This window comes from Chinchilla lanigera, unplaced genomic scaffold (assembly GCF_000276665.1).
Source record: "Chinchilla lanigera isolate Chin_1 unplaced genomic scaffold, ChiLan1.0 scaffold00044, whole genome shotgun sequence".
Taxonomy (NCBI): domain Eukaryota; kingdom Metazoa; phylum Chordata; class Mammalia; order Rodentia; family Chinchillidae; genus Chinchilla; species Chinchilla lanigera.
This window is the reverse complement of record NW_004955445.1, coordinates 13496891-13521490: the sequence shown is the minus strand read 5'-3', so window position 1 is coordinate 13521490 and position 24600 is coordinate 13496891. Positions and strand designations below refer to the sequence as shown.

Below are 24600 nucleotides of genomic sequence, written 5' to 3'. Positions count from 1 at the left end.
GCTTGTGCCGCTGTGCTGTATCCCTAGCCCTCTCATCCTTTTTAAAGATGATGATTATATCTCTAATCACAGTGCTGAGAAATCATGGAGGCCTCATTTCTTTTGGTCTCTGTGGTCCTGTTGAGCATAAGAGGAATTGGAGTCTTTATTTTGTTTTTTTGAGTCAAGGTCTCACTATATAGTTCAGTCCGGCCTTGAACTCACTGTGTAGGCCAGGCTGGCTTAGAACTTAAGATGATCCTCCTACCTTGTCCTCTTGAGTGCAGGATTACGGGCATGCGCCATTACGCCTGGCCTTATAGTCCTGTTTTATAGGTGGGAAAACTAAAGCTTAGAGAGGGATGAAGATGCACCAGGCTGGGAAGTGGCGGCACCATGACCACCCTGGCCCACCTTTGGGGCTTCCCTTGTTTCATGCTTCTCCTTGATGTCAGCCCAGAAGATGTCATTCAACCATGGCAGCCACAGCTCCGCAGGGAAGAGAGGAGGCCACAGGAACTAGATAATTTTAAAAATGCTTTTAGCGTCTTTTTTTGGTGTTGTTGATCAAACTGATGTGGTTACTGTAAAAGTTTAAGCTGTACAGAAATCAAGGTCATTTTTTTTGTTTTTGTTTTTGTTTTTTTTCTGGTACCGGGCATCGAACTCATGACCTTGCATTTGCCAAGGCCGTACAGAAATGAAGTCGAGTTTTACCACACTAAAAGCCCTTTGTCAAAAGTATCCCCTTCCCGGTTTGTTGTCAAAAGTATCCCCTTCCCAATCTGGCCCCTGTGCACGTGAGAACGTGGGTATCCAAAATACAAGAGGGGTCTGACCTGCCTCAGGTGGTTCTTGCTTGTGTTCTGAGAAGGGGACCTCGCTGAGGACAGAGTTGGGGACTAAAATCCAGCCCTGGTCAGCCTTGACTTGGTGCTGTACCCTGAGGATTGGCATAGAAGTGCTGGAGGGGCCCGTGGCGCTCTGTTGTGGCTGGAGCTGGAAGGTCTTTCCCCTACCCTTGGTCTCTATGGTCCCTCGGAGGGAGGTGAGCCCTGGGTGCTGTGGGTTTGGAGCCCTGTGGGAAGGTCCACCTCTGTCCTTTTTTGTGTTGACTGGTTTGAGCCCTGAAATGGGAGGGGGCAGGGTGCTGGCTCCTTGTCCTTTGTTTGCTCTCCAGTCTAGAGTCCCAGCTGCTCTTGGCCTTGGTTTAACCCAGGCAGTAAGTGACAAGGACATGGTATAGTCCCCAGGCAGCTCCATGGACTGCACAGTCGTTCTCTGGGCAGCGTCCTCCATAACCATCGCAGTGGTTCCCGGGTTGCCTGAAGGGGTGGGACCACAGCACCTCTCGGGGCCACAGTGAGGCTCCTGGGGAGGTGAGGGTGCTGAGGCGGAAGTGAGGGAGGGCCTCTCCAGCGGTTCACAGAGACTCTCTTTTGAGGTCATTGAGCTGGTCAAGAAGTATGGCACGAAGCAGTGGACACTAATTGCCAAGCACCTGAAGGGCCGCCTGGGGAAGCAGTGCCGCGAGCGCTGGCACAACCACCTGAATCCCGAGGTGAAGAAGTCGTGCTGGACCGAGGAGGAGGACCGGATCATTTGTGAGGCGCACAAAGTGCTGGGCAACCGCTGGGCAGAGATCGCCAAGATGCTGCCTGGGAGGTGAGCTCCCTGCTGGGGGTTTGGGGCCTGGGGGAGCTGATGCTGTGCTGGTTGAGTGTCTTTTGAGAGTCCTGTGCTCAGACCAGACCAGACCCATGCACAGTCAGGAGGAGGGCAGCTCCCCAGGAAGGTACTGACCTTGAAAGGACAAACCGTGCCAAGGGAGCCCTCAGCCAGGAAGTCAGGCTGTAACTAAACTACTAAAAAGGGAAACAAAAACATCAGTCTTCTGCCTCTGCTTTCTATTAAAACAGACTCATGTTTTTTAGTTCTGGTATTTAACTCTCCATTTGTAAATGATACTAGTTTTGTTTTGGTCTGGGGATAGAACCCAGGACCTTCACACTGAGCAACAATATCCCCTGCCCTCCCCCTCCCCCTCCCCGAGCCAGGATGTTACTGGGTTGCCCAGGCTGGGGTCAGACTTGAAATCCTCCTGCTTTAGCCTCCCCCAGTACTGGGATTATAGGCCTGCACCACTGTGCCTGATTGATATGCTGTGTTTTATCTTAGTTTTCAGCTCCCGGAAAATATTTAGCTTTTTTAGATTTCTTATATCCTCTACTGCCCCATTTATCCAGTATACTGCCCTAATTTTAGTTAAGACAGCTGTGCTTATGGTAATGTTACCTTGTAGATATGATGCAATTGCTAGAACTATTTCCTGGCATTTATTTTCTTTCTTTCTTTTTTTTTTTTTTTTTTTTTTTTTTTTTTTTTTTTTTGGTATGAAGAATTAAACTCAGGATCTTGTACTTGCCAGGCAGGCACTATGCCACTGAGCTATATCCCCAGCCCTTGGCATTTATTGTCTTCTTGACTGACATTTGTTTTGCCTAGAGTTGATCATTGCCTTCTTTTTTCATTCACACAGGATTTAGTATAGATTTTATTTATTTATTTATTTTTGTCTTTTTGAGACAGGGTCTTACTATGCAGTTCAGGCTGGCCTTGAGCTCACTTTATAGCCTAGGCTGGTCTCGAACTCACAACGATCCTTCTGCCTCAGCCAGTAGTAGATTTTATTTTATTTAATTTATTTTTTTTGGTCTTTTTGAGACAGGGTCTCGCTATGCAGTTCAGGCCAGCCTTGAGCTCACTTTTAGCCCAGGCTAGTCTCAAACGCACAGTGATTCTCCTGCTTCAGCCTCCCGAGTGCTGGGATTACAGGTGTGTGCCACCATACCTGGCATGTAGTAGATGTTAGATTTTTGTCAGTGACCCATCATATCCTCAGGGTATCCATCATTGCTGTTCTTAAAACGCTTAGACTGAATTAGGCAATATATTTGAGTGTGTTTCCTTCAGCAAACCAATGCTAGACATCTGCATCCTTTTCCATTGGCCAGTCACTTTTCAAGACTGTTGCCCTGTTACCTTGGCACATTCATTCCCTTGCATCTGTCCTGTTTGGATCCCTCGTCATTTTTGGTTTACTTCCTTATTTTGGTGGAGTACATCCTTCATTATTATCCATTGGTTTGGGTCACTGACAAAAATCTAACATCAACACTAAAACCTGTGTGAATGCAAAAAGAAGGCAGTGATCAACTCCAGAAAAAAAACATATGTCAGGCAAGAAGAAAATAAATGCCAAGCGTGTAAGTATGGTTTTTTGAAACAGGGTCTCACCATGTTGTTTAGGTTGTTCTTGATCTGACTGTGTAGCTCAGATTGTCCTCAAACTTAGGACAATTCTCTTGCCTCAGCCTCCCAACTGCTGGAATTACAGTAGACCCTTGATTTACAAACTCAATTTGTTTGTGAGGGGTGGTTGTAGCTCAAGTTAGTTGTAAGTCAAGACTTTTTCCAATAAGAAATAATGGAAGTACCCATAATGCATTCTAAACCTCCCAGTGTACCCCTTAACTAACCTTTTCATAATAAAAAAGGTTTAAGCTGGGTGTGGTGGTGTATGTCTATAATCCCAGCACTGGGGGGAGAGGGCTGAGGTGGGAGGGTCTCTGTGAGTTTAAAACCAGTTTGGGCAACAAAGTGAGCTCAAGGTCAGCTTGAACTGTATAGTGAGACCCTGTCTCAAAAAGCCCAAAAAAGAGGGTTTTATAATATGTGTAATTCACCAGAAGCACCAGTAATTTTCCTAGTATATTCACCACAAAGTTATAAAATGTGCCTAGTTTACCAGAAACAACAATTTCATATGTAGTCACCATTCAAGTTGACATCTTTGACTTGCAGGAAGGGGGGATGCAGGGGAAGGTGTTACTGTTTGGAAGAAGAGTCCCCGTGTATGAGAACATCAGGAATCTGGCTCTCTGGTGTCCTTTCTCTTCTTGGGAGAGTCTGTAGCCCACCAGGACTTGCTTCTGGTTCACTAGGTCACAACATGTGTGTGTGTGTGTGTGTGTGTGTGTGTGTGTGTCTTTTTGAGACAGGGTCTCGCTGTGCAGTTCAGGCTGGCCTTGAGTTCACTTTGTAGCCTAGGCTAGTCTCAACTCGGAACAATCCTCCTGCCTCAGCCTCATGAGTGCTGGGATTACAGGTGTGTACCACCACTCCTGGCAATACAGTTCTTTTTGATTATGATTGCTTTCTTTCCTTTCCCTTCCTTAGCTGCTTTTTTAGCTTTTTTGGAGCCGTTTTGTTAGCTGTAATCATAGCGATTATGTAAAGCAGTGACCAAAATTATGTCCACAAACATACGTGTGGGCTAAGATGTGACGCTTGTGCATGCTTACATATGCTTTTCTGGCATCATGGGGCTTTGTTTACAACCGCACAAGGGGTCATAACTCAAGGCTTTGGTTATAAGTTAAACCTAACATTCCGGTTATAACTCAAGTTGTTCATGTGTGCGGCTGGTGGTAATTCAAGGGTCCACACTATAGTCATGTGCCGCCATGCCCTGCTTATCCTCAGACCTTCTAGAATTTTATCTGGAAACAGTGTCTTGCTACGGCATTGCCCAGGCTGGTCTTGGCTTTCAGTCCTTCTGCTTTGACCTCCCAAACAGCAGTCAGAATTACAGATGTATGCCACTGTGCCCAGCCCGGTCCTTCTTTGGAAATTATTTTGACCAAAAATTTTTATGTTTTGTGGTCTCACTTCTGCTTCCTCCTCTGTCTTGCACCTTATTCTTATGTTTGTAACAGTTTATTTCATTACTGATGAGGTATTCTGAAAATACCTCCATGTCCTATGATGTCTGTTTCCTGTTTCTTGTTTGTTTGCTAGTTACATTTTATATTGGACACTTCCTTAAAGTTGGTTGGCCACCTGGGTTTTGCTCCAGGTGACTGGGTATCCACTGGCTTTTGGGGAGAACCTTCCAAGAACAGTTTTCTCTGGAGTTGTTCCTTTCCCCAGAGATGAATGTTCCTTCAGACTGTTTCCTGGGGACGCCTGCTCCGGGTGGGAACAGTGGGCTGAGGCAGGGGAAGTGGCCTGGGTGTGCCCCATCCAGTGCATGGATTGTCACTGAATCCCAGTTTCAGCCCCGTCCTGTGCTGTGGTCAGGGTTGCCAATCAGTTCTTTCTGGAGAATAAATCTCCCCAATCCTGCAGTTGAGGTCAGGGCCAGAAATTTAACTTTGAAATGATTGTTTTGTTTTCTTTTTTTTTTTTTTTTTTTTTTTTTTTTTTTTTTTTTTTTTTTTTTTTTTTTTTTGAGACAGGGTCTCGCTGTGCAGTTCAGGCTGGCTTTGAGCTCACTTTGTAGCCCAGGCTGATCTCGAACTTGCAATGATCCTCCCGCCTCAGCCTCCCTAGTGCTGGGATTACAGGCGGGTGCCACCACACCCGGCCTATTCTCTTTTCATCCTGTGCTTTATCCCTGCTCTTTCCTGAGCCTGGATCCTCCAATCCTTTGTGGTTCTATGAGGATCCTCAGGATGACTTGGTTCTGTTCTTGTCAGAGTCTCTCCTTGGTTCAGTTTGGTTTCAACTCTAAGCCTCCTGGGGGAGGTGCTCCCCTACCTGCTTTCCATCTGTAGGCTTATAAAAATCTCTTATTTGTTGCTTTCTTCCACCCTATTTTCTTTGTCCTTCGGCATTTTTGCCTCACTGTTTTGTATTAAGTTTGAGTCCGTGTCCTCCGAGTAACTAATTTGAAGGTAACAATACTCAGTGTGGTAACCATTGTTACTTTCCTTTTGTCTTACTTCTTCTTTTCCTCCACCCCACTTTAAAATTTAAAAAAAGATTGAGTCCTTTCTTGGTCCTGGGAGGGAGAAGAGGAAATACAAGGTGGTAGTTTTCCTGAAGACCGGAATTTTATATTTCCATAACTCAAAGCTGTAGTCCCTCGTCTTCTAGGGCGTCCTTGACATGTAGATCTCTTTCCCTGCGTGGCCTGATGGGCTCGCAGGTACCACCAGGCTGTGCTTGGTCACTCGGTGGTCTTTAGCTGCTCTGCCTCTCTTTGGTTCTCAGATGCCATGAACTCTTTCTGACAGCTCCCTTTGCCCCTCCGTCAGCCCGGACTGCTTTGCTGCTGTCTCTGGCCTGTTGTGCAGCCCACAGGCTCTCATGCATCAGTGCTCGGCAGGGTGTTACTGGAGAAGTCTTCTCTGTTCTTCCAGACTGTGTTGGGTCCCTTTGGCCTGTGCATAGTGCCCATGCCTCTCTTCGGAGGAGTGTGTGCCTCAGTTGTGAGCAGATGTGATGCCCGTGTCCTTGACTAGATGAGACTAAATGGCAACTCCTGCTCTCATTTCTCAGTATATCCCCAGTGCCTAGGATAATGCCTGACAGTGGAGGCTTCGTAAGTACATGTGAGCACAAGCATGAGTTTCCTGTTAGCTTAGAGCACCCTGGACTCTGACCTTGGAGCCAGAAACCCAAGATGCAGAAATTCAGGCACAAGAGGTTTATTGATTGATTAATTGATTATCTTTTTGAGACAGGGTCTCGCTATGCAGTACAGGCTGGCCTTGAGCTCATTTTGTAGCCCATGCTGGTCTTGAACTCGCAATGATCCTCCTGCCTCAGCCTCCCAAGTGCTGGGATTATAGTTGTGTGCCACCACACTCCGTTACAAGAGGTTTATTGAGAAGCTCTCAATTATGAGGGAAGAAGTGGAAGAAGTGGAGAACAGAGAAGGGGCTTATTAGCAAGTGTGTGCTGGGACACAAGGCCAAGAGTGTGTGTGTGTAGGGGTGGTTGGGTACATCCTAGGCTTTTCTAGGTACATCCTAGGTCTTCTAAAGACCATTCTCCAGAGATAACTCTGTAGAAGCTGATGACAGCACCCTCAGGGCGGCTGGGGCTGGGCGCACTGTATGCAGGGAGGGTGTGGGTGAAGTACCAACAGTATCCTACCCCATGCTCCTGCCCAGGCAGCACCATGTCCTGAAGCCTGGAATGTAAGTGACCAGAAATACACAACCTCCGGCGACACTGGTTGCTTGGTTAGGCTGTTGCGCTCTGTTCTGGCTCTGTTTCAAGGGAAGAGCACTCCGTTTGGGTCTCAGAAGGAAGCACTACATGGCTGGACTGACCTATGCTTCGTCCTCCTATCTGCCTCTGTGACACTGTGCACGTCCATGCTGCTTAGTAAGGGTGTACTAGTACCGCCTGACTCTGCTCCTCCTCTACTCTCCCTATTGCATTGCTGACAGAGTGCGAAGTAGTTGTCTGACGTTCTAGATAAGGAGGCTCCAACATGGACTCGGCCTCTGGCCATTAAAGTCTGAGAGGTGAATAGGGCTTGTATTGCAGGTCCTTGTGAGATTCAGGTCGGGGTTTTTTACAGATGGCAAAGTAGGTAGGGTGGGGATAACACTTCCAGACACATTTTTGTTGCAATTTTTGCCTTAAGCAGAAGAATACATTTGCTTATTTCACAGAGAGATGTAGAAATTCTCAGTAAATCACAGGGGACTAGAAAGGGTGAGACTTCATCTTACAGATGAAAGACACCTTAGGGGCCAGCAGGTTGGATTTTGCACGCGGGTGTGGGACCCTCAGGATGCATGCACCAGGAGCTGGGCTTCAGAGGTCTGGTTTTCTGCTGTAGGACGGACAATGCGGTGAAGAACCACTGGAACTCCACCATCAAAAGGAAGGTGGACACCGGAGGCTTCCTGGGTGAATCTAAAGACTGCAAGCCCCCTGTGTACTTGCTGCTGGAGCTGGAGGACCAGGATGGCTCCCAGGGTGCCCAGCCCGCCGAAGGCCAGGTGAGGTGGCTCCCCAGAAGCTCGGCCTCTGGCTTGCATTCTGGGTTGCTTGCTTTGTCTTTTTGCGTTATCTGACACCATCAAACTGAACACCTTGTCCGCAGTTGCTTGCTGGCATTGGCCACAGGGTGTAAATGTGGCTGTGTGTTTGGAGGGCCTTTCCCTGCGATATACTTCTGTGCCTGGCTGCCTGCCGGGCCCGGGTGATAGAGCAGGCTGATGGTGCTGAGACCCAGGCCAAGGAGGCACCTCTTCTCATGTATTTCTAGACCTAAAACTGAAAGCATCTTTGCCAGTAAAAAGAAAAACCAAGTGTTGGAAAGTAACTCAGTGGTAGAACACTTGCCTAGCATATTCAGACGTTGGGGTCGATCCACCAAAAAAGAAAGAAAGAAAGAAAAGAAGAAAAACTAAATTAGATTTATTTACTTATTTATTTTTTGTCTTTTTGAGACAGGGTCTCGCTGTGCAGTTCAGGCTGGCCTTGAGCTCACTTTGTAGCCCAGGCTGGCCTCGAACTCGCAATGATTTTTCTGCCTCAGCCTCCCGAGTGCTGGGGTTATAGGCATGTGCCACCACGCCTGGCCTAAATTAGATTTATTGAGATATAATTTACAAACAATAATAAAATTCATACATTTAGTGTACAGTTTGGAATTATGCCAAAAGTATATGCTTGTGTTTGTAACTGTTGCCAGAATCACAACATAGAACATTACCAGCACCCCAAAATTTCCTTATGTTCCTTTTTGTCCCCCTTTTTCTGATCTGTTTTCTTTCTTATGAGTTTGCCTTTTTGTATAGCATTACATGTATAATTTAAAAAGAAAGCAATATATACACATTAATATTCCCTATTCCATATCCCAGAACAAACTTTATGTTTTTAATGGTATCTTGAATGATTTTTTGTTGGTTTGTTTTGGTTTCTTTTTCTTTTTAGTCTTTTTTTTTTTTTTTTTGAGATAGGGTCTTGCTGTGTACTTTAGGCTGGCCTGGAACTCGCAGTATGCTCCTGCCTCAGCCTCCTGAGTGTTGGGATTAATGGATGTCATGAACTACTTAATCACATTTTAAATGTTCCTTCTTACTGGCTGCAGATAACTTGTTCATTGCTCCATTTCTCCTACAATACCCTGCTGGAAGGTTATATAATGCATTTGCTTGTATTTCTTGTTTTTCCAGCTTTGGTGAATTTCTTGATTCCCTGGTATAAATGCATCTCTGGGTGAAAAAATGAAATACAAGCACCAAGAGGGTTAACAACTCCTTTCAATAGTCCCGGGTCCCTGTGAGTCCGCTTACCAAAGGAGTCTGCTTCTGACAGTCTCTTGTGTGTCTGAGTAGCACCCTATCTGTGTGGTACTTCTGGTAGAAGAAAAGCGTTCTTTCCTCAGAGAGAGCCTGGGGGCCAATAGAGCATGAAGTCTTGTGGGTGGAGTAGACAGCTCTTCCTTGGCCTCTGAGATTCCCCCTGTGCCGGAAGTCAGTTCACTGACCCGGCTTTCCTTGAAGGCACTTTGTGGTGCTGTCTGAAGTGCGGGTGGGCCAGGCCGGGCCAGCCGGGCTGGGCTGAGCCACACGCCAGGGCCCTGAGCCCAGGGGTCAGTTCCGGTTTGATCCAAACCTTTACCTGTCTCTCTCCAGCATCATTTCAGTGATTCTCCTGTGCTGTTTACTTAACTAGTTCCTTATTAATAAACATAAAAGTCATTTCATATTTTGTTACAACAGAACTTCAGTTTTTATCCTTGTGGCTTGACCCCTGCTCTTTAGCTTAGTTATTTCTTGACAAATCCCTAGAGATGGGTAGACACATTACGAAAACAAGGTGTATTTTGGTAGATTGCTTGCTATGACTATTAATGTATGTATGAGAACACTCCCAGGTTTCCTTGTTCACTGGTCAGTGGTTGGTATTACAAAATTATTTCCTGTGCTTCAAAAGTCGCACTTTGCTGGGTGTGGTGGCACACACCTGTAATCCCAGCTGTTGGGGAGGCTGAGGCAGGAGGATCCCAAGTTCATGGCCAAGCTGGGCCACTTAGACCCTGTCTCAAACAAAAAGTAGAGCACAGTCATTATAAAATTGGGCCGGGGATGTAGTGCAGTGGCACGGTGCCTGCCTGGCAAGCGCAAGGTCCTGAGTTTGGTTCCTGGTACCCAAAAAACCAAACCAAATTGTAGAACATATTTGCCAACATTTATGAGGAAGGTTAGTAAGTTTATAGTGAAGTTGTTATATCCCACAACTTTTTTTCTACCTCTGATAGATTTTTTTCACTTTCCTTGAATGTGTCACGGTCAGTCTTCTGCCATTATTGGGCGTCTGTCATTGCACTGATGCTGCAGTGAACATTGTTCAGATTCCTCCTGTGTGCACTCACCTGTGCCTGTGGTTAGTTAGGGGCTTGAGTCCAGGACCCTGGAAGTTCTCAGAGCATTGCTAAACTGCTGCCTGCGGCGGTGCCCTTTTGTCCTGACCCTGATGACGGCTGCTCGTCTCCCGCACTGTCAGGACCGGCTGTGGTGGTGTAAAACATCTGCCAGATTCATGAGCAGCAAGTGCTGTCCTTGTGATTTTAACTCTTTACTTTTGAGTTGATCATCTTTATTTTTCCTCAGCTTTATTAAGACACATTGGTGGAAAATTATATAGACTTGTAATACATGTGCTTGTATATATGTACTTGGATGTGTTTTGTACAGTGTGTGAACATTTTGCGCATATGCACACAATGTGATGTTTTGATTTTCAGCTCTTTGAGTAGTGAAAGTAATTTTCCTTAAAGTGTTGATTTCTTTTTAAGTGACTTTGTTTTGTTGTATTTGGAATGGTTTGGTTTTGTTCGGTTTTGGTTTGTCAAGGTAAGGTCTCGCTGTGTAGTTCATTCAGGCTGGCATTGACTTCACTGACTTCACCTAGGCTGGCCTTGAACTCTTGGCAGTTCTGCCTCAGCGTCTCCAGTGCTGGGATTACAGGTATATGCCACCACACTGGCTTTTTTTTGGTTGGCACACTGAGAATCGTACTCAGGGTTTTCTCTTTGAATTTGTTTTTTTTTTTTTTTTTTAATGTTGAGCCAGTGTCTGGTTTGCAAGCTTGAACTTGTATGTGTTTTGTACAGTGTGTGAACATTTTGCACATATGCACACAATGTGATGTTTGGCCAGTGATGGCCTACTAGATTACTGGGTTTTGTTTGGCTCTGCCGTTGCTTTTTTGGGTACTAGGGATTGGACCCAGACTTTCACAGTGAGCTATGCCCTGGCTCAGTTATTTTTGTGTGAGGTTTTTTTTGTGTGTTTTTTTGTTTTTTTTTTAGATAGGCTCTCACAGTGTAATCCAGACTGGCCATGAACTCACTTTGCAGCCCAGGGTAGCCTTGAACTTACGGCAGTCCCCCTACCCCAGCCTCCCAAGCGCTGGGATTACAGGCTCTTCTTTGTATTTTGAGACAGGAGCTCATTAAGTTGCCCAGGCTGGGCTGGAACTTGTGATCCTCTTATCTCAGCCTCACAGAGTACTCAGATGACAGTTGTGTGTCATCTCACGTGGCTGCCTTCATTCTTTTTTCTTCTTGATTTGTAAATCTCTGTTTATACTGTTTATTAAGGATATCCTCCTCTGTTGCGGTAACTATTTTTTTCCTGTTTGTTTGTGGCATCCTCTTTCCTTTATTACAGGTAGAAAGGTATAGTTTACATATAGTAGAAGTTACCCTCTACTGCTCAGAGTCTACTGGTTTGACAGTACGTAGTCACTTAACCACTGTTACGATTAATGCAGAACATTCTCCCTGGCCAGCGGCACAGCCTTATAATCTCAGCTGTTGAGGTGTCAGAGGCAGGAGTGCAACTTTGCGGCCATCCTGTGTAATGTAGAAGACTTTGTCTCAAAATAGAATAAAAAGGACTGGGATATAGCTCAGTGGTAGAACACACTTGCCTACCAGATGCGAGGCTTGAGGTTCAGTCCACATTACCACAAAAAAAGAGAGAAAGACGTGAAACCTTTTCATCTGTGTCCAGAATTCCAGCGTGTAGTGTATCGCCCACTGCTTCTGTTCTTTCCTGTGGCAGCCACTTGCCTGTTTTCGGTTCCTGTCGTGTGTCTTGTCTTTGCAAGAACGTTTGCATTCGGAACCAGATGATGGCTTCTTCTCCTTTCCGAAGGAGGAAAGGCTTGTTTGGCTCCCGGTTTGTGGAGGTTTCAGTGCATACTCGGCTGGCTCCAACGCAGGGTGGCACATGGCAGAGGAAGACGAGAAAAGCAACTAGAGAAGAGACAAGCTACTTTCTGTTCCTTACATTTCATCAAGTCTGCTGGGATTGGGGTGGTGCTTTAATCGCAGCACCCTTAATCCTAGCATTGAACCGTGAATCAATCACAAACTCTGGATTCAGCGACCTTTGAGACAAGTGCATGAGGCTTTGGGGAGACGTCTAGACCCAAACCATAACATGTTGTGAATGTGTCTGTAGTTTTGTTCGGTTGTTTTTTTGAGACAGGATAACTTGGAACTTACCACGTATCCCGTACTGGCCTGAAACTGGTGAGTGCTAGGCTTCAAGCATATTTGTTCTCTCTTATTGCTGAGTAATACTCTATCATGGTATGAATGTACCACAGTTTATTAAGTAGCCGAGAGACATTATTCCCTGTAGTGTTTACAAATAACACCACTATAAACATCCCTGTGTAGGTGTTTGTTGTTGTTGTTTCTGGTTGTTTTTTTGTGGTGCTGAGGGTGGAAGCCAGGGCCTCCTGCATGCTGGGTAAGTGCTTTACCATTGAGCTGTACCCCCAGTGCTGTGTACAGGTTTTTACATGAACATCAATTTCTCTTTCTCTTGGGTAAATATGATAAGTAGATGCCTAGCTTTATATGAAATTATGGTGCTGGGAGTGGTGGCACATGCCTGTAATCCTAGCACTTGGGAGGCTGAGGCAGGAAGATTTTTGTGAGTTCGAGGCCAGCCTGGGCTACAAAGTGAGCTCAAGGCCAGCCTGAGCTGCATGGTGAGACCCTGTCTCAAAAAAGAAATTATGAAATGACTTCCTGTGTGATTGTTCGGTGGTACTGGAGATTTTGAACCTGGGGCCTTCACACTAAGGTACATCCCTAGGTCTTTTATATTTTTTTAAAATTTTGTGACAGGATCTCACTAAATCATTAAGTTGCTCAGGATGGATTTGAACTTGTTAACCTCTTGCCTCAGCCTCCCAGAATGTTGGATTATATGCTACTGTACACTGCTTTTAAGTGGGGTTCTTATGATAGTAGCTTTTAAAAAGTGATTGTGGTACCCTCCCTTATAAAAATTCAGAGTTTTAAATCAAATCTGTTTACTTATATCACAAACTATTTTTATTACATTCCTTTGACAGCCATAGTAATAACAAGCTCCTCAACACTGAGTACTTTCCATGTCCTTGCTGGTCCACATAGCATCCTTGTGTGTAGACCTTAGTGTCCTCCTTTTACAGGCGAGGAAGCTGGAACTCACATCTCCTGTCCAAAGTCAGGTATTCACTGGCCAAACAATGTCTGAATCCATCGCTTGTGCTGTCTTCCTGGCCCCTTGTGTTCCTATTACTCTGGGATTTTCTGCCCTCCAAGTGGCTGTGTTTAATTGCATTTGCCATTTTTGAGCCTGCCCTGGCATCCGTCAGATTAATATGTACAGTTTAATTTTAGGATTCTGCCAGGAGAGTTATTAATACAAAGGATTTTTCTTTATTTCTTCTTTTTCTATCATAGGATCCATAGTAAGGCTTGATAAAGTTTTAGGAAGAACTCCTCTATGTTAGTTGGTTTTTAAAATTTGCCAGTTACTGTATCTTTCCCTCTTTGTGTATTACTTTTATGTATCTAAGCTATTTGAGAGACTGTTAACTAGATTTTTCTCCTTGAATGCCTTAGTGTAGATTTCCTAAGAATAAGGATATTTATTCACTCATATAACCATAGTATAAGTGTATCCAATTCAGGGACTTTAACATTAATTCTGGACTTTTTTTGGGAGACAGACTCTTGCTATGCAGTTCAGGCTGGCCTTGAACTCAAGATGGTTTGCTGCCCTCAGCCTCCTAAGTGCTGGGATTACAGGCATTTGCTGCCATGCTCTGCTTAATTCTGGACTTTTACCCACAGTCTGTGTTCTGTTTTTCTCTCCCATGACCAGCCCAGGATCTGACACTGTATTTAGTATCCTGTCTCTCTCTCTTTTCTTTTTTTTTGTCTTTTTGAGACAGGGTCTCACTATGCAGTTCAGGCTTGCCTTGAGCTCACTTTGTAGCCCAGGCTGGCCTCAAACTCACAGAGACCCTTGAACTCACGAAGATCCTCCTGCCTCAGCCTCCTGAGTGCTGGGATTACAGGTATGCACCACCATGCCCGGCTCTTGTCTCATGATGTTAATATTTTTTGAAGTGTCTGAATTTGGGTTCATCTGAGTTTCCTCATTTTCAGACAGAGATTATACATTATTAGCTGTAAACTACTGTAGTCTCAATGTTGTAGAACAAAAATGTACAAACGGTGTGCCCTTGGGTCTAACAGGGAAGCCTTGTGACCAGCTGGCCCCCGGCACCCCTCGCCATGAAGGAAGAGGAGGGCAGTGAGGAGGAAGCTTCCGTAGCCGTTACTTCTAAGGAGCAGGAGCCTGGCCCCACAGAGCTGGATGCGGTGCACACACCGGAGCCCTCGGAGTTCCCCAAGCAGGAAGACGAGGAGGGCTCCTCGCCGGAAATCAGCCTGCCCTACAAGTGGGTGGTGGAGGCGGCAAACCTCCTTATCCCCGCTGTGGGCACCAGTTTCTCTGAAGCACTGGACTTGATCGAGTCGGTACGTTGGTCACCTTGCAGTGGGCACAGGCTCCCCCGGCCCGGAGTGTTGCTCTCATGGACCTGCATCCTTTCTCTCCCTGTCATTTTGCTACATTTACTGGCCACAGGTTGCACGGCCCCGAGAATGCCGGGGACACAGGCGTGTCCACTGTGCAGCCCCTGCCCTCTGAGCGCTCCCAGTGTGGGCAGCGGGGTGTATGGATGCATACAGACTACAAGGGCACTGCACAGGAGGGCAGTGTTTGTGGCAGCGCACTCAGTCGGATTCCCTGGAGAGGGGCACAGGAGTGCTGGGGTCGGACTGGATTCTGAGTGGCAAGTGGGTTTGGTTACCCAGGATGAATAGTCTGAGGCCATGCTGTGGTTCCTGCGCGGACTGTAAATTGAGCCCCTTTGTAGAGAGCTCCTAGTTGGAGCCACACCTCTTAGTCTTAGTGTGACTTCCGGCTCCTATTTCTTTAGCCTAAAGTCAGCCCCTACCCTCTGGCTCAGAGCACGGGCTGTTTCTGTGATTCCTGCGTGCTGCTGGAAACCTGCTGTCTTCCCCTGCAGCATCCCTCTAGGTAGTCTTTGTAGGATGTGTTTCTGGATTACTAGATTTCATCAAGTCCAGGCTGTCCCGGGGGTCAGGGTGTGGACTTCCAGTCAGCCCTGCCCTGAGCTGGTCTCCACCCTTAGGAATGGAGCCTGAGGTCGTGACAAGTCCCAAGAACCAGAACTGCAGCCCTGTTTCCAAAAGCCTTCGGGCCTGCACTGTAATTTTCAGGGTAAAGGTGGGAAGACCTGGGGCGACTCTAGGCTTGTTCCTAGAAGCTTTGTGCGGGCTCCTTGGTGTGAAAGTGGGAAGTCGTGGGGGTTGGAAACGTCCTAATCTCTGTCTCTGGGCAGGACCCGGATGCCTGGTATGACCTGAGTAAGTTCGACCTTCCCGAGGAGCCTGCAGAGGGCAGCATCACAGGCAGCCCCGTGCAGCCCCAGGCAGCGCAGCAGCAGCAGGCACTGCCAACCCGCCAGCCGGCCTCCTTGGGGCCGACTGTGACCGAGTACCGCCTGGACGGCCACACCATCTCGGACCTGAGCCGCAGCAGCCGGGGCGAGCTCATCCCCATCTCCCCCAGCACTGAGGTCGGGGGCTCGGGTATTGGCACACCGCCCTCCGTGCTCAAGAGGCAGAAGAAGCGGCGTGTGGCCCTGTCCCCTGTCACGGAGAACAGTGCCAGCCTGTCCTTTCTGGACTCTTGTAACAGCCTCACTCCCAAGAGCACACCTGTCAAGACGCTGCCCTTCTCACCCTCCCAGGTGTGTGGCACCACACGACACACGCGGCACACAGTGCGGGACTGATCGAGTGCTTTCTCTGTGCCTGGCCCTAGGCTCAGGGTTGGGGACCAGGGATGAGCAAAACCAGACCTGGCTCTACTCTTGTGGAGCTTACACTCCGGCAGGAGGAGTGCTCGTAAAATACCCAGATAGAGGCGGTCAGGGGTGAAGGGAGGCTCCCAGCCTGGGGTCCAGGAGGAGAAGGAACGGCTTGCCTAAGGCAGCAGCAGGTGATCCAGGGGCAGGGATGGGGAAGAACGCTGAGTCATACTTGCTGGAAGAACCCAGGCCTGGCTGTGTGCCTTGCAGCAGCTTTGGCTGAGCAAAGCTACAGGTGACACGGCCCTGCCCTTGGAGAGGTGCTCCATGCCCGGCTGGGCTCAGGTGCCACCGACAGACTGAAGTGTGGGAAGTAGTGTCGCAACAACTGCTCGGTCAGTTGCTGGGGTCCGCGTCTGCTCTAGGAGCTCTGTGATGCACAGGCAGGTCCAGGAAGGGGCCGGGAGGGGCTCGGGCTTCCTGCAGAACGGTGTCTGCTTTGCTCCATCACTTGGGGCAAAGGCATGAAGGCAGGGAAGAGTACAGAGGGAGATGTGCAGTGGGGCTGGCGGCAGGGGTGGGGTCGAGATCTTGGTGTAACTAGGGCCTGGACTGCCCTGCAGGTGTGCGAGGACAGGCCCCTGGGGTTGGGGTTCTGGGCCGAGGCTATGGGCGTGACCCTCCTGGGAGGCAGTAGGGGAGGGCCAGGCTTCTCGGTGACGTATTGCCAGAGGCCCTCTGCTGCGGAGGGATCGGGTTTGGCTGGTAGTGTTTCTGAGAGCATTCAGGCTCTGTTCCCTGGGGCCTTAACAGAGTGTACCCCTGGATGGCTTAGACAGCTGAAGTGTATTTTCTCACAACTCCGGAGACTAGAAGCCCAAGATCAAGGTCTTGGCGCCTTGGGTTCTTTTGAGGCGGCCCCTTCCCTTGGCTTGTAGAGGGCCTTCTCCTATCCTGTCTCCTCATGGTCCTTTGGCAACTCTCTAATCTCCCTTATTTTATTATCTTCTGAGGAGGACACCAGTCATACTGGGATAGAGTCCACCCTGATGACTTCATTTTAAGTTAATTATTTAACTCAATCTACATTTCCAAATATAGCCCCTTTCTGAGGTGCTGGAGCCTGGGACATCCACATAGGAATTTGAGAGGGTCGTAGTTGAGAGGATCACACCCTCTGAGGGAAGGCTGCCGCTGGAGAAGGAGGGCAGTGGAGCTGCACAGTTAGCCCGGAGTAATGGGGTGGCTGCCTGCTCCAGCCGGCCTGGGGTGGGGACCTAAGGCTGCAGGGCCTCTCTGAGCTGGTGACGGGGGGTGGGTGGTGGTGCGGATGTTCCCTCTGTCTGGACTTGAGTCTGTCCTCCAGCACCCAGGGCAAGAACCTAAACCTCTCACATTTTGCTATAAACGGGGAGGGCAGTAGTGCCTGGATTTGTGGGGCTGAGTGGAGTTACCTGCACGGGTGCTGAGCGTGGTGCAGGGAGGTGTTCTCCAAGCCTTAGGTGAGGTTTTCCATCCCTGGGAAAGAAGTCCTCTCACAATCAGCTTTCTTTGTCTTCACCACTCCATGGCAGCGGTGAGGGAGAGGGCCGTGATGAGTCCAGGGTCTGCACTGACTCACTTCCTGCCCATTTGTCCTGGTCTCTGATGTTGCCTGGCGGGTAGGGGTACCCTGAGCTCAGAGCAGATGTACCATGGGGAAGGGCTCCCGAGAGCCTCTGCATCTGCTCCCAGAGGCCTAGAGCACCCACGCGTGGCTCTCTTATCTCCCGTGTCTCTCCTCCCTGGCAGTTTCTGAACTTCTGGAACAAACAGGACACCCTGGAGCTGGAGAGCCCCTCGCTGACGTCCACTCCAGTGTGCAGCCAGAAGGTGGTGGTCACCACGCCCCTACACCGGGATAAGACGCCCCTGCACCAGAAGCACGCTGCGTGAGTGCCCCCTGCCTGGCCGCTGCGGTGTCAGCCCATTCGCTGGGTTTCAGTCGTCCTTCAGATTTGCTGAGCTGTATGTACATGTGTGTTTCTTCGGTGTGTTTGGGACAGTGCCTTACTGTGCAGTCCAGGCTGTCCTGGAACTTGAATATAGCCCAAGCTGGCCTCAAACTCGCAATCCTGCCTCAGCCTCCTCAATAACCAGAATTACAGGTGTGCGCCACTGCTCCTAGAGCTTTCACTTTTCCACTCCTGTTTTCTCTTCCCATGCCTACTCGTCTTTAGCCCCTCCTCAGATCTGGGAGAGTGCCAGGGGATTGTTTCCTGATGGTCCAGTGCAGCTTTCCATGGTCTCCCCCTGCTAAGCCCTCTGACCGGCAGCGCTGGACTTGTCTCCACGCAGCCTTTCTCGCTCTTTTTCACGGGCGCTTCCAGAGGTGTCCGGTGTGTGTATGTATGTGTGTCTGTGTTTGCACGCGTGCTCTGTCTTGGTGATGCTGTGGATCCAGGAGGCCCTGGAGTTGGCTCATGTTTCCTTTGGCCCATGGAGGTGCTTAATCCTGGCACAGGTTCTCCCTTTGAGCTGCAGTTTGAACTGCAAGCTATTCCCATTTTACTTGTGTTTATCTGTCTTTATTGTTCCTTATGGAGGGGAAAAGAGTATCTTTGTGTCCGTGCAGGAGGCAATGGGGTGGGTCCCTATTTAATCTCTCTGTCCTAAAAATGGGCTGCCCTTGTTCTAGCTTTTTATCTCCCAGTGGAATGACATGCACAGGTGACTGTGTCTAGCAGCTGGCCTCTGCCTCCGTGGTCTGGTTGTGCAGTGTTCCTCTCGACTGTCCAGGTTATACCTTGAGAGTCAGTGGGGCCAGGTGACCAAAGGCCAAATGGCTCCTGCTTGGGGTCATGTGTGGGAGCCTGAAACCTACCAGCACACTGCCCTGGCACTCAGTCCTGGTGGTCTGGGGCGTGGGCTGCCTCTTCTTCTGCTTCCCGTCCTCCGTGGGCTTCTCTGTCGCAGGCAGAGCGCACATATGGGGTCCACATCTGAGAGAGAGGCCGTGGTGGTTTTGCTTCTGGGCGGACTGTTCCTAGGTTTCCCATTGCTAATGCATGTCCTCCACATTTCTGTTCCCGTGAGGATGGAGGCTTGAGGAGATGCCAGCCTCAGCATTGTGTACCTGAGCCTGCTCACCTGTACTCTGGAGAGGCTACACAGGAAGGCAGTCCTGGGTCCCCGCCATCTCCCTCTGTGCCTCGAGTGTGATTGCAAGGCTGCCCTTTTTCTGGATAGTCTGGGTCTGAACTGTGGCCAAGCTGCGTTCTCTGTCTCCAGCCCTCTTAGACTCTTTCTTGTCCTGTTTCTGAGGATGGAGCGCTGGCGGTACGGGGGAAGAGCGCCTGTGCAGGGGGCCCTCCTGCCCCTGGCCTGAGGGGGGGCTGCCGCACCTTGTTGCTGAGCCACCTCCTCTGGCCCCTGGCAGGTTCGTAACCCCGGATCAGAAGTACTCCATGGACAACACTCCCCACACACCAACCCCGTTCAAGAATGCCCTGGAGAAGTACGGGCCGCTGAAGCCCCTGGTATGTCCTTGGCTGTGTGCATAGTGTGTTCACAGAGCCCTTTCCCTCTGGAATCCCTCGATTCTCCTCCCAGGAAGGTGCAGCTACCCTGTTTTTATTAATGGAGCTGCTCAGGCTGTTCTTGTCATCTCATCATTTCCTGAGTGCCACCAGTGTGCCAGGAAGATGCCAGCTGGCATGTGCTGCTGCAGACACAGTAGTATCAGAGCGAAGCTTAGCATGCAGCAGGGTGGAGGCCAGCATTAAACATATGCTGCATAATTGCCGAGCTGCTTTCAACATGTGCTGCCGCTAGGAAGAAGCAAAGTCGGTGCTGGGAAGGTGAAGGAAGCCTCAGGTCCTAGGCCTGCTTCTGCAGAGGGACAGATTGCTGCTAATGCCGGAGACTTTGACTAACTTGCAGCTCTTACAACTTGCTGGGGAGTCCCCCGGGGGGCCACTGTGGCTCCCTCGGCAGTGAGCGTACTGCCCTCTCCCCTTCTTCTCCGGGTTGATGGGGCAGTCATGCAATACCTGTGAGAAGGAAATTGTTGGCACCTTGGGCTTTCTGAGACAGGCGGGCAGTGGCAAGTGGGTAGAGGAGAGCTCGTGGGAATTGTCTGCTTGCTTGGTCTCTGCCATGGAGACTGGGGAGGTACCTGGAGCCCATAGGCCTGAACCAGGGAAATGGTCCCAGTGTCTGTTAATACGGCACAAAGGGCTAAGGGTGCCTGGGCTTTGCGTGAACCAGCAGCTGGTAGCCTTGGACAGGCTCTTGGTCTCCGAGCCCTGCGTCTCCACCCTGTGAAGATGACACTTATTGCACAGGCTGCGTGGGGCACGGAGCTGCTCTCAGCTACGCAGGCCCATGAGGTCTCCGGATCTTCTTCGTCCACTTGTCCAGAGCAGGCCAGTTAAGGGTTGGAATGGTGTGTGTGAGGTCAGCGTCCTTCCTGACTTGCCCAGTACTCTCCAGCGGTGGCTGGTCTGTCCTGCCCTCCCCGGGAGCAGGCTTTTTCCCAGCCCAGGAATGGGGCCTCAGGTGGGCTGCCTCTGCCCTGCCCACAGCCCCAGACCCCGCACCTGGAGGAGGACCTGAAGGAAGTGCTGCGATCCGAGGCCGGCATTGAGCTCGTTGTTGAGGATGAAGGGAGGCCCGAGAAGCAGACGAGGAAGCCTGGGGTGAGTGGCTGGGGCCAGGGAGGATGCGGCCCTGGGAAAGGTGGGGTCCTCACCGATGGAACTGACGGGGGAGGCCCCCTCCACCACTTGAACAGTTCACTTCCTGCTGCAGCACTGTGATTAGACCCTTCCGAAGTGGGCCCTGGGTGGGGTGTGGTGGGCGGGGTAGCAGTTAGGACCCAAGGACTTGATAGAGTTCAGCAGTAGAGACAGACAGCCCTCACCGTCTGAAAGGCGCATAGGTTCCAAGGGCCTCTTCTGGATGGAGGCGGGGCGGTCAGGAAGAGCAGGCCGACAAGAGCGCCTGGCTGGGGGTGTGGGCCGCGTTAGGAGGATGGAGGTGTGAGAGGGACAGGAAAGGGACTGTGCCCAGGCTGGTACAGATGCCAAACTCCAGAGCAGCCTCCCTCCCACCGCACTGCCTCTGGCTGTCCCAGCCAGGGGTGAGGTCTTGGGTCTCCTTTTGTCTTCGTGCTCTTGTTTTTCCATACTGCTGTCCCTAGGGAAAGGTGGGGACCGGAGTGGATGCGGCAGGTGGGAGCTGGCAGTGAGGCTGGAGTGGCTTCCTCCCTGTGTAGGTGAGAGAACCCGGCCCGGGTCTGCAGGGCCTGGCCTCTCCTTGGTGTTCAGCGCCGCCGTACCACTGCCGCATCTGCTGGGTTCATGGAGGGGACCATCCCACAGCCTCTCCCTGGTATCAGAGCAGACAAACTCTGACCTGCTTCCAGGAAGTGCAGAGCTAGAGTTGGGGTGTTGCTTCATGAGGGGTGCACGAGGGGCCTGGCCCGAGGGCTTCACACTCCCACGCTACTCGTGAGCGTTGTGGATGCCCAAGCGGTTCTCTGCCGGGGCGTGTTCAGGGACGTACTTGGTATGGTGGAGATCTGGGGAGTGTATCTGGTCTGCTCAGGGGCGAAGGGTGGGTTTCTTGGTGGGTGGACATTTGTGTTGTGTCCTGCTCGCTGCTGCAGAGTCCAGCAGGACAGGACCTTCCCTGAGCACGAAATATAATGGCCCTGGGTCACCCGGCCTCCCATGTCCCTACCAGCTAGGCCTCGCTTGAAGTTCTGCTGCTGCAGGGCTTGGTTCTGTGATCATGGTCAGCAGGGCACTGACCGCGGGAACTGCTGATGCCCGCTCCTGCTGTCTCCTCTCTTCTCACTCGCAGCTGCGGCGGAGCCCCATCAAGAAAGTCCGCAAGTCCCTGGCTCTTGACATCGTGGATGAGGACGTGAAGCTGGTGATGTCCACGCTGCCCAAGTCTCTGTCTCTGGTGAGAGGCCGGCCGTGCCCACCCTGCCCCGGACCTGCAGGGGACTCCTCTGCCTGGGGAGCATGGTCTCTCTGGAAGCCGCCTATTTTTGTATCATTGAGTTGTGGAAACCTGACCTCATAGTAGAATGCTCTGCGGCTGTAGGATGGGCCTTTGGAAAGGCCAGGCTAGCAGGAGGGCCTCACTCATGCGGGTTTCCTTTATAGGAATTGAGCTGCTAGGAGACCATGGCTTCAAAACCGTGGGTCTGGGGCCTCAGCACCCTGCCTTGCTTCTGTGACCCCACAGGGGTTGATGCTGTGTCTCAAAGCACAGCCGGCTGGTGGGGGCCCCGGAGCCTGGGTTGGGGTGCTGAATGGGATGGGTGCCATCCAGCTTTTGGCCTAGTCTCCTTGCTGTTGGGTATCGCTCTAAAGGTGACCCCAGGTAGGTTGGGCCCCCAAACCATGCTGTGGTGCTGATCCCTCGAAGCTGACAGGTGCGAGGGTGAGCCGACTCGCCGTGGTGTCCGGAAGTGAGGCAGTGAGAGGAGTGGTGGGGTCACAAACAGAGGTTAGGCACCGCCTGCCCAGGTGTCACAAGTAAGACTGTTGCCCTCATGGGTCCTAATGGAGAAACCTCACTGTGCCCAGGGGTCCCCGTCAGACTGGCGACTTAGGTTCCCTCACGCCACGTCTTCCGATGGCGTCACCTCAGGCCTGTGATTGTATTTTCAGTGATGGAGAGCTAATTCAGGGTCTCACGCGTGCTAGGTGTACGCTCCACCACTGAGCTGGTCGTATGAAATTATTACTAAAGGAAAGACAACATTAGGTGAAGTGATGAAGACGTTGGGGCAGAGTGGGCCCGGGACTGAGTTGTGGCACCACCACCCGCCCTGGGATCATGGCTCCCAGAGCCAGTTCTTTGACTGTAGAAGTGTGTGGAGACCAGGTCAACTGGCAGGAGGGTGAACTGCGGAGCAGAGCTGTGGGGCTGGGCGGGAATGCGAGGGCGGGAATGCTCCACTGTGATTTGCTGGTCCAGCCTGCAGCGGTTGGTTGGTGTGGGTGTTTCTGGGACCCAGAGGGCTAGAGAGAGACCACCTTGGCCGTGCGGAGGCTTCCGATGGAAGGAGCCAGCATTGCTGAGCTCCTGCTAGCAAGCTAGCACAGGGCTCTGCAGTGAGCATTTTGCAGATACTTGCCTCATGCTTTAAGTGTGCATTTACACTCTACATCTGAGAGAGGAAGCCAGGACTCAGAGAAGGTCACCTCCTGTCCAGAATCCCAACAGCTAGGAAGTAGTCATGCTGGGATGTGACTGTTTCCTTTTTGATTTTTTTTCTTTAGGTCTTGTGGCAAAATAGTAACTGATTTGGTTTTGATTTCAGCCTCCAAATGTCCCATCCAGCTCCTCCAGCCTCAGCCTGCCAAGTGTCAAAGAGGACAACAACCTGCTCAACCAGGGCTTCCTGCAGGCCAAGCCCGGGAAGGCAGCGGCAGCCCAGAAGCCCCGGAGCCACTTTCCAGCCCCCGCCCCTGTGAGTGCTCCTTGTATTCCTCCTCTGCTTCTCTTCTCACCTCAGGGCCTTTGCACAGGCCAGGCCCTCCGCCTTTGTGGTCCTTCTACTGCCTTCCTGTGGCTGTGTTGGTCTGATTAATTTATGCTTCTGGCCTCGATCCAAATGCCACTTCCTTGGTGAAGCCCTCCCTGACCCTTCTCTGGAGAGACACTCCCCCTGCAGCTCCCTCTGTGGCTTGGGTCTCGCCTGTCACCAAGTCATTATCTGTTCGGTTTGCTTAGTACACGTCCTTCCCGGAGAGCAAGTCTGGCCCCAGGCCGCTTACATCTCAGCATCCTCACCAGCCTGCCTGGCTGTGGCCTCTCAGGATGACAAGTGCCTTTGCCATCTGCTTTATATTTAAGGAAGGCCATGGACGGGGAGTGGCTTCCCTGGGGCTAGCCAGGAAGCTGGAGAGAGCACAGGATAGCTTGTGGCTTCTAGAGCAAGGGTCATAGAAATGCCCCCACTCTGGCCTGGCTAGGACCACCAGGGCTTACCGAGAGCGTGCTGCCCGCCTGCGTGATAACCCTCTTCCCTCCTCCCAGATGACCAGCGCCTGGAAGACGGTGGCCTGTGGGGGGACCAAGGACCAGCTCTTCATGCAGGAAAAAGCCCGGCAGCTCCTGGGCCGCTTAAAGCCCAGCCACACTTCTCGGACCCTCATCTTGTCCTGAAGGGCTTGGAGGAGGGAGGGCGCACGTCATTCTCATGTTTACAGGGGCTGGGGGTGGCGCGGTGCGGTCTGAATTTAGAGTCACACTCAGGTGACCAGTTGCAGGGAGCCTTCTGCCACCAGCCCTTCCTCAAACTGCTCAGGAGGCGCAGGAGGGCTACCTGTCCTGTCGCCAAGTCTAGCTGCGGGCGGCTCCTGGTGCTCACGGAACAAAGTCCCACTCCTAGGCCTGCCTGTCCCTCCTCCCTGATGCCTCGGGGAGCCCCAGTGAGCTTCTCCCAAGCCCTGGGCAGGGTTGGCCTCATCTCAGACCCTTGCTTAGGACAGGGGCATGGCTGGGGTGCTTCTTTCCTCAGCCTCTGTTGGTATATTGTCTTGAAGTAATAAATTGCCTTTCTCCTTGTACCACTCTTTTTTTTTTTTTTTTTTTTTT

At 50.7% G+C, this 24600-nt stretch overlaps 1 protein-coding gene across 1 annotated transcript in view; it reads left to right on the top strand.

Annotated features, from left to right (window-relative positions):
* Mybl2 (v-myb avian myeloblastosis viral oncogene homolog-like 2) overlaps positions 1-24572 on the top strand; it is a 33771-nt gene extending 9199 nt beyond the window's left edge. Inside the window, exons 6-15 of the mRNA XM_005392496.2 lie at positions 1424-1644; positions 7622-7784; positions 14351-14635; positions 15526-15936; positions 17788-17927; positions 19415-19514; positions 20562-20675; positions 21844-21948; positions 23321-23470; positions 24040-24572. Coding sequence (XP_005392553.1) covers positions 1424-1644; positions 7622-7784; positions 14351-14635; positions 15526-15936; positions 17788-17927; positions 19415-19514; positions 20562-20675; positions 21844-21948; positions 23321-23470; positions 24040-24168 — 1818 coding nt within the window. The 3' untranslated portion in view covers positions 24169-24572. The remainder of the gene's footprint in view (positions 1-1423; positions 1645-7621; positions 7785-14350; positions 14636-15525; positions 15937-17787; positions 17928-19414; positions 19515-20561; positions 20676-21843; positions 21949-23320; positions 23471-24039) is intronic.
* The last annotated feature ends 28 nt before the right edge of the window (positions 24573-24600 follow it).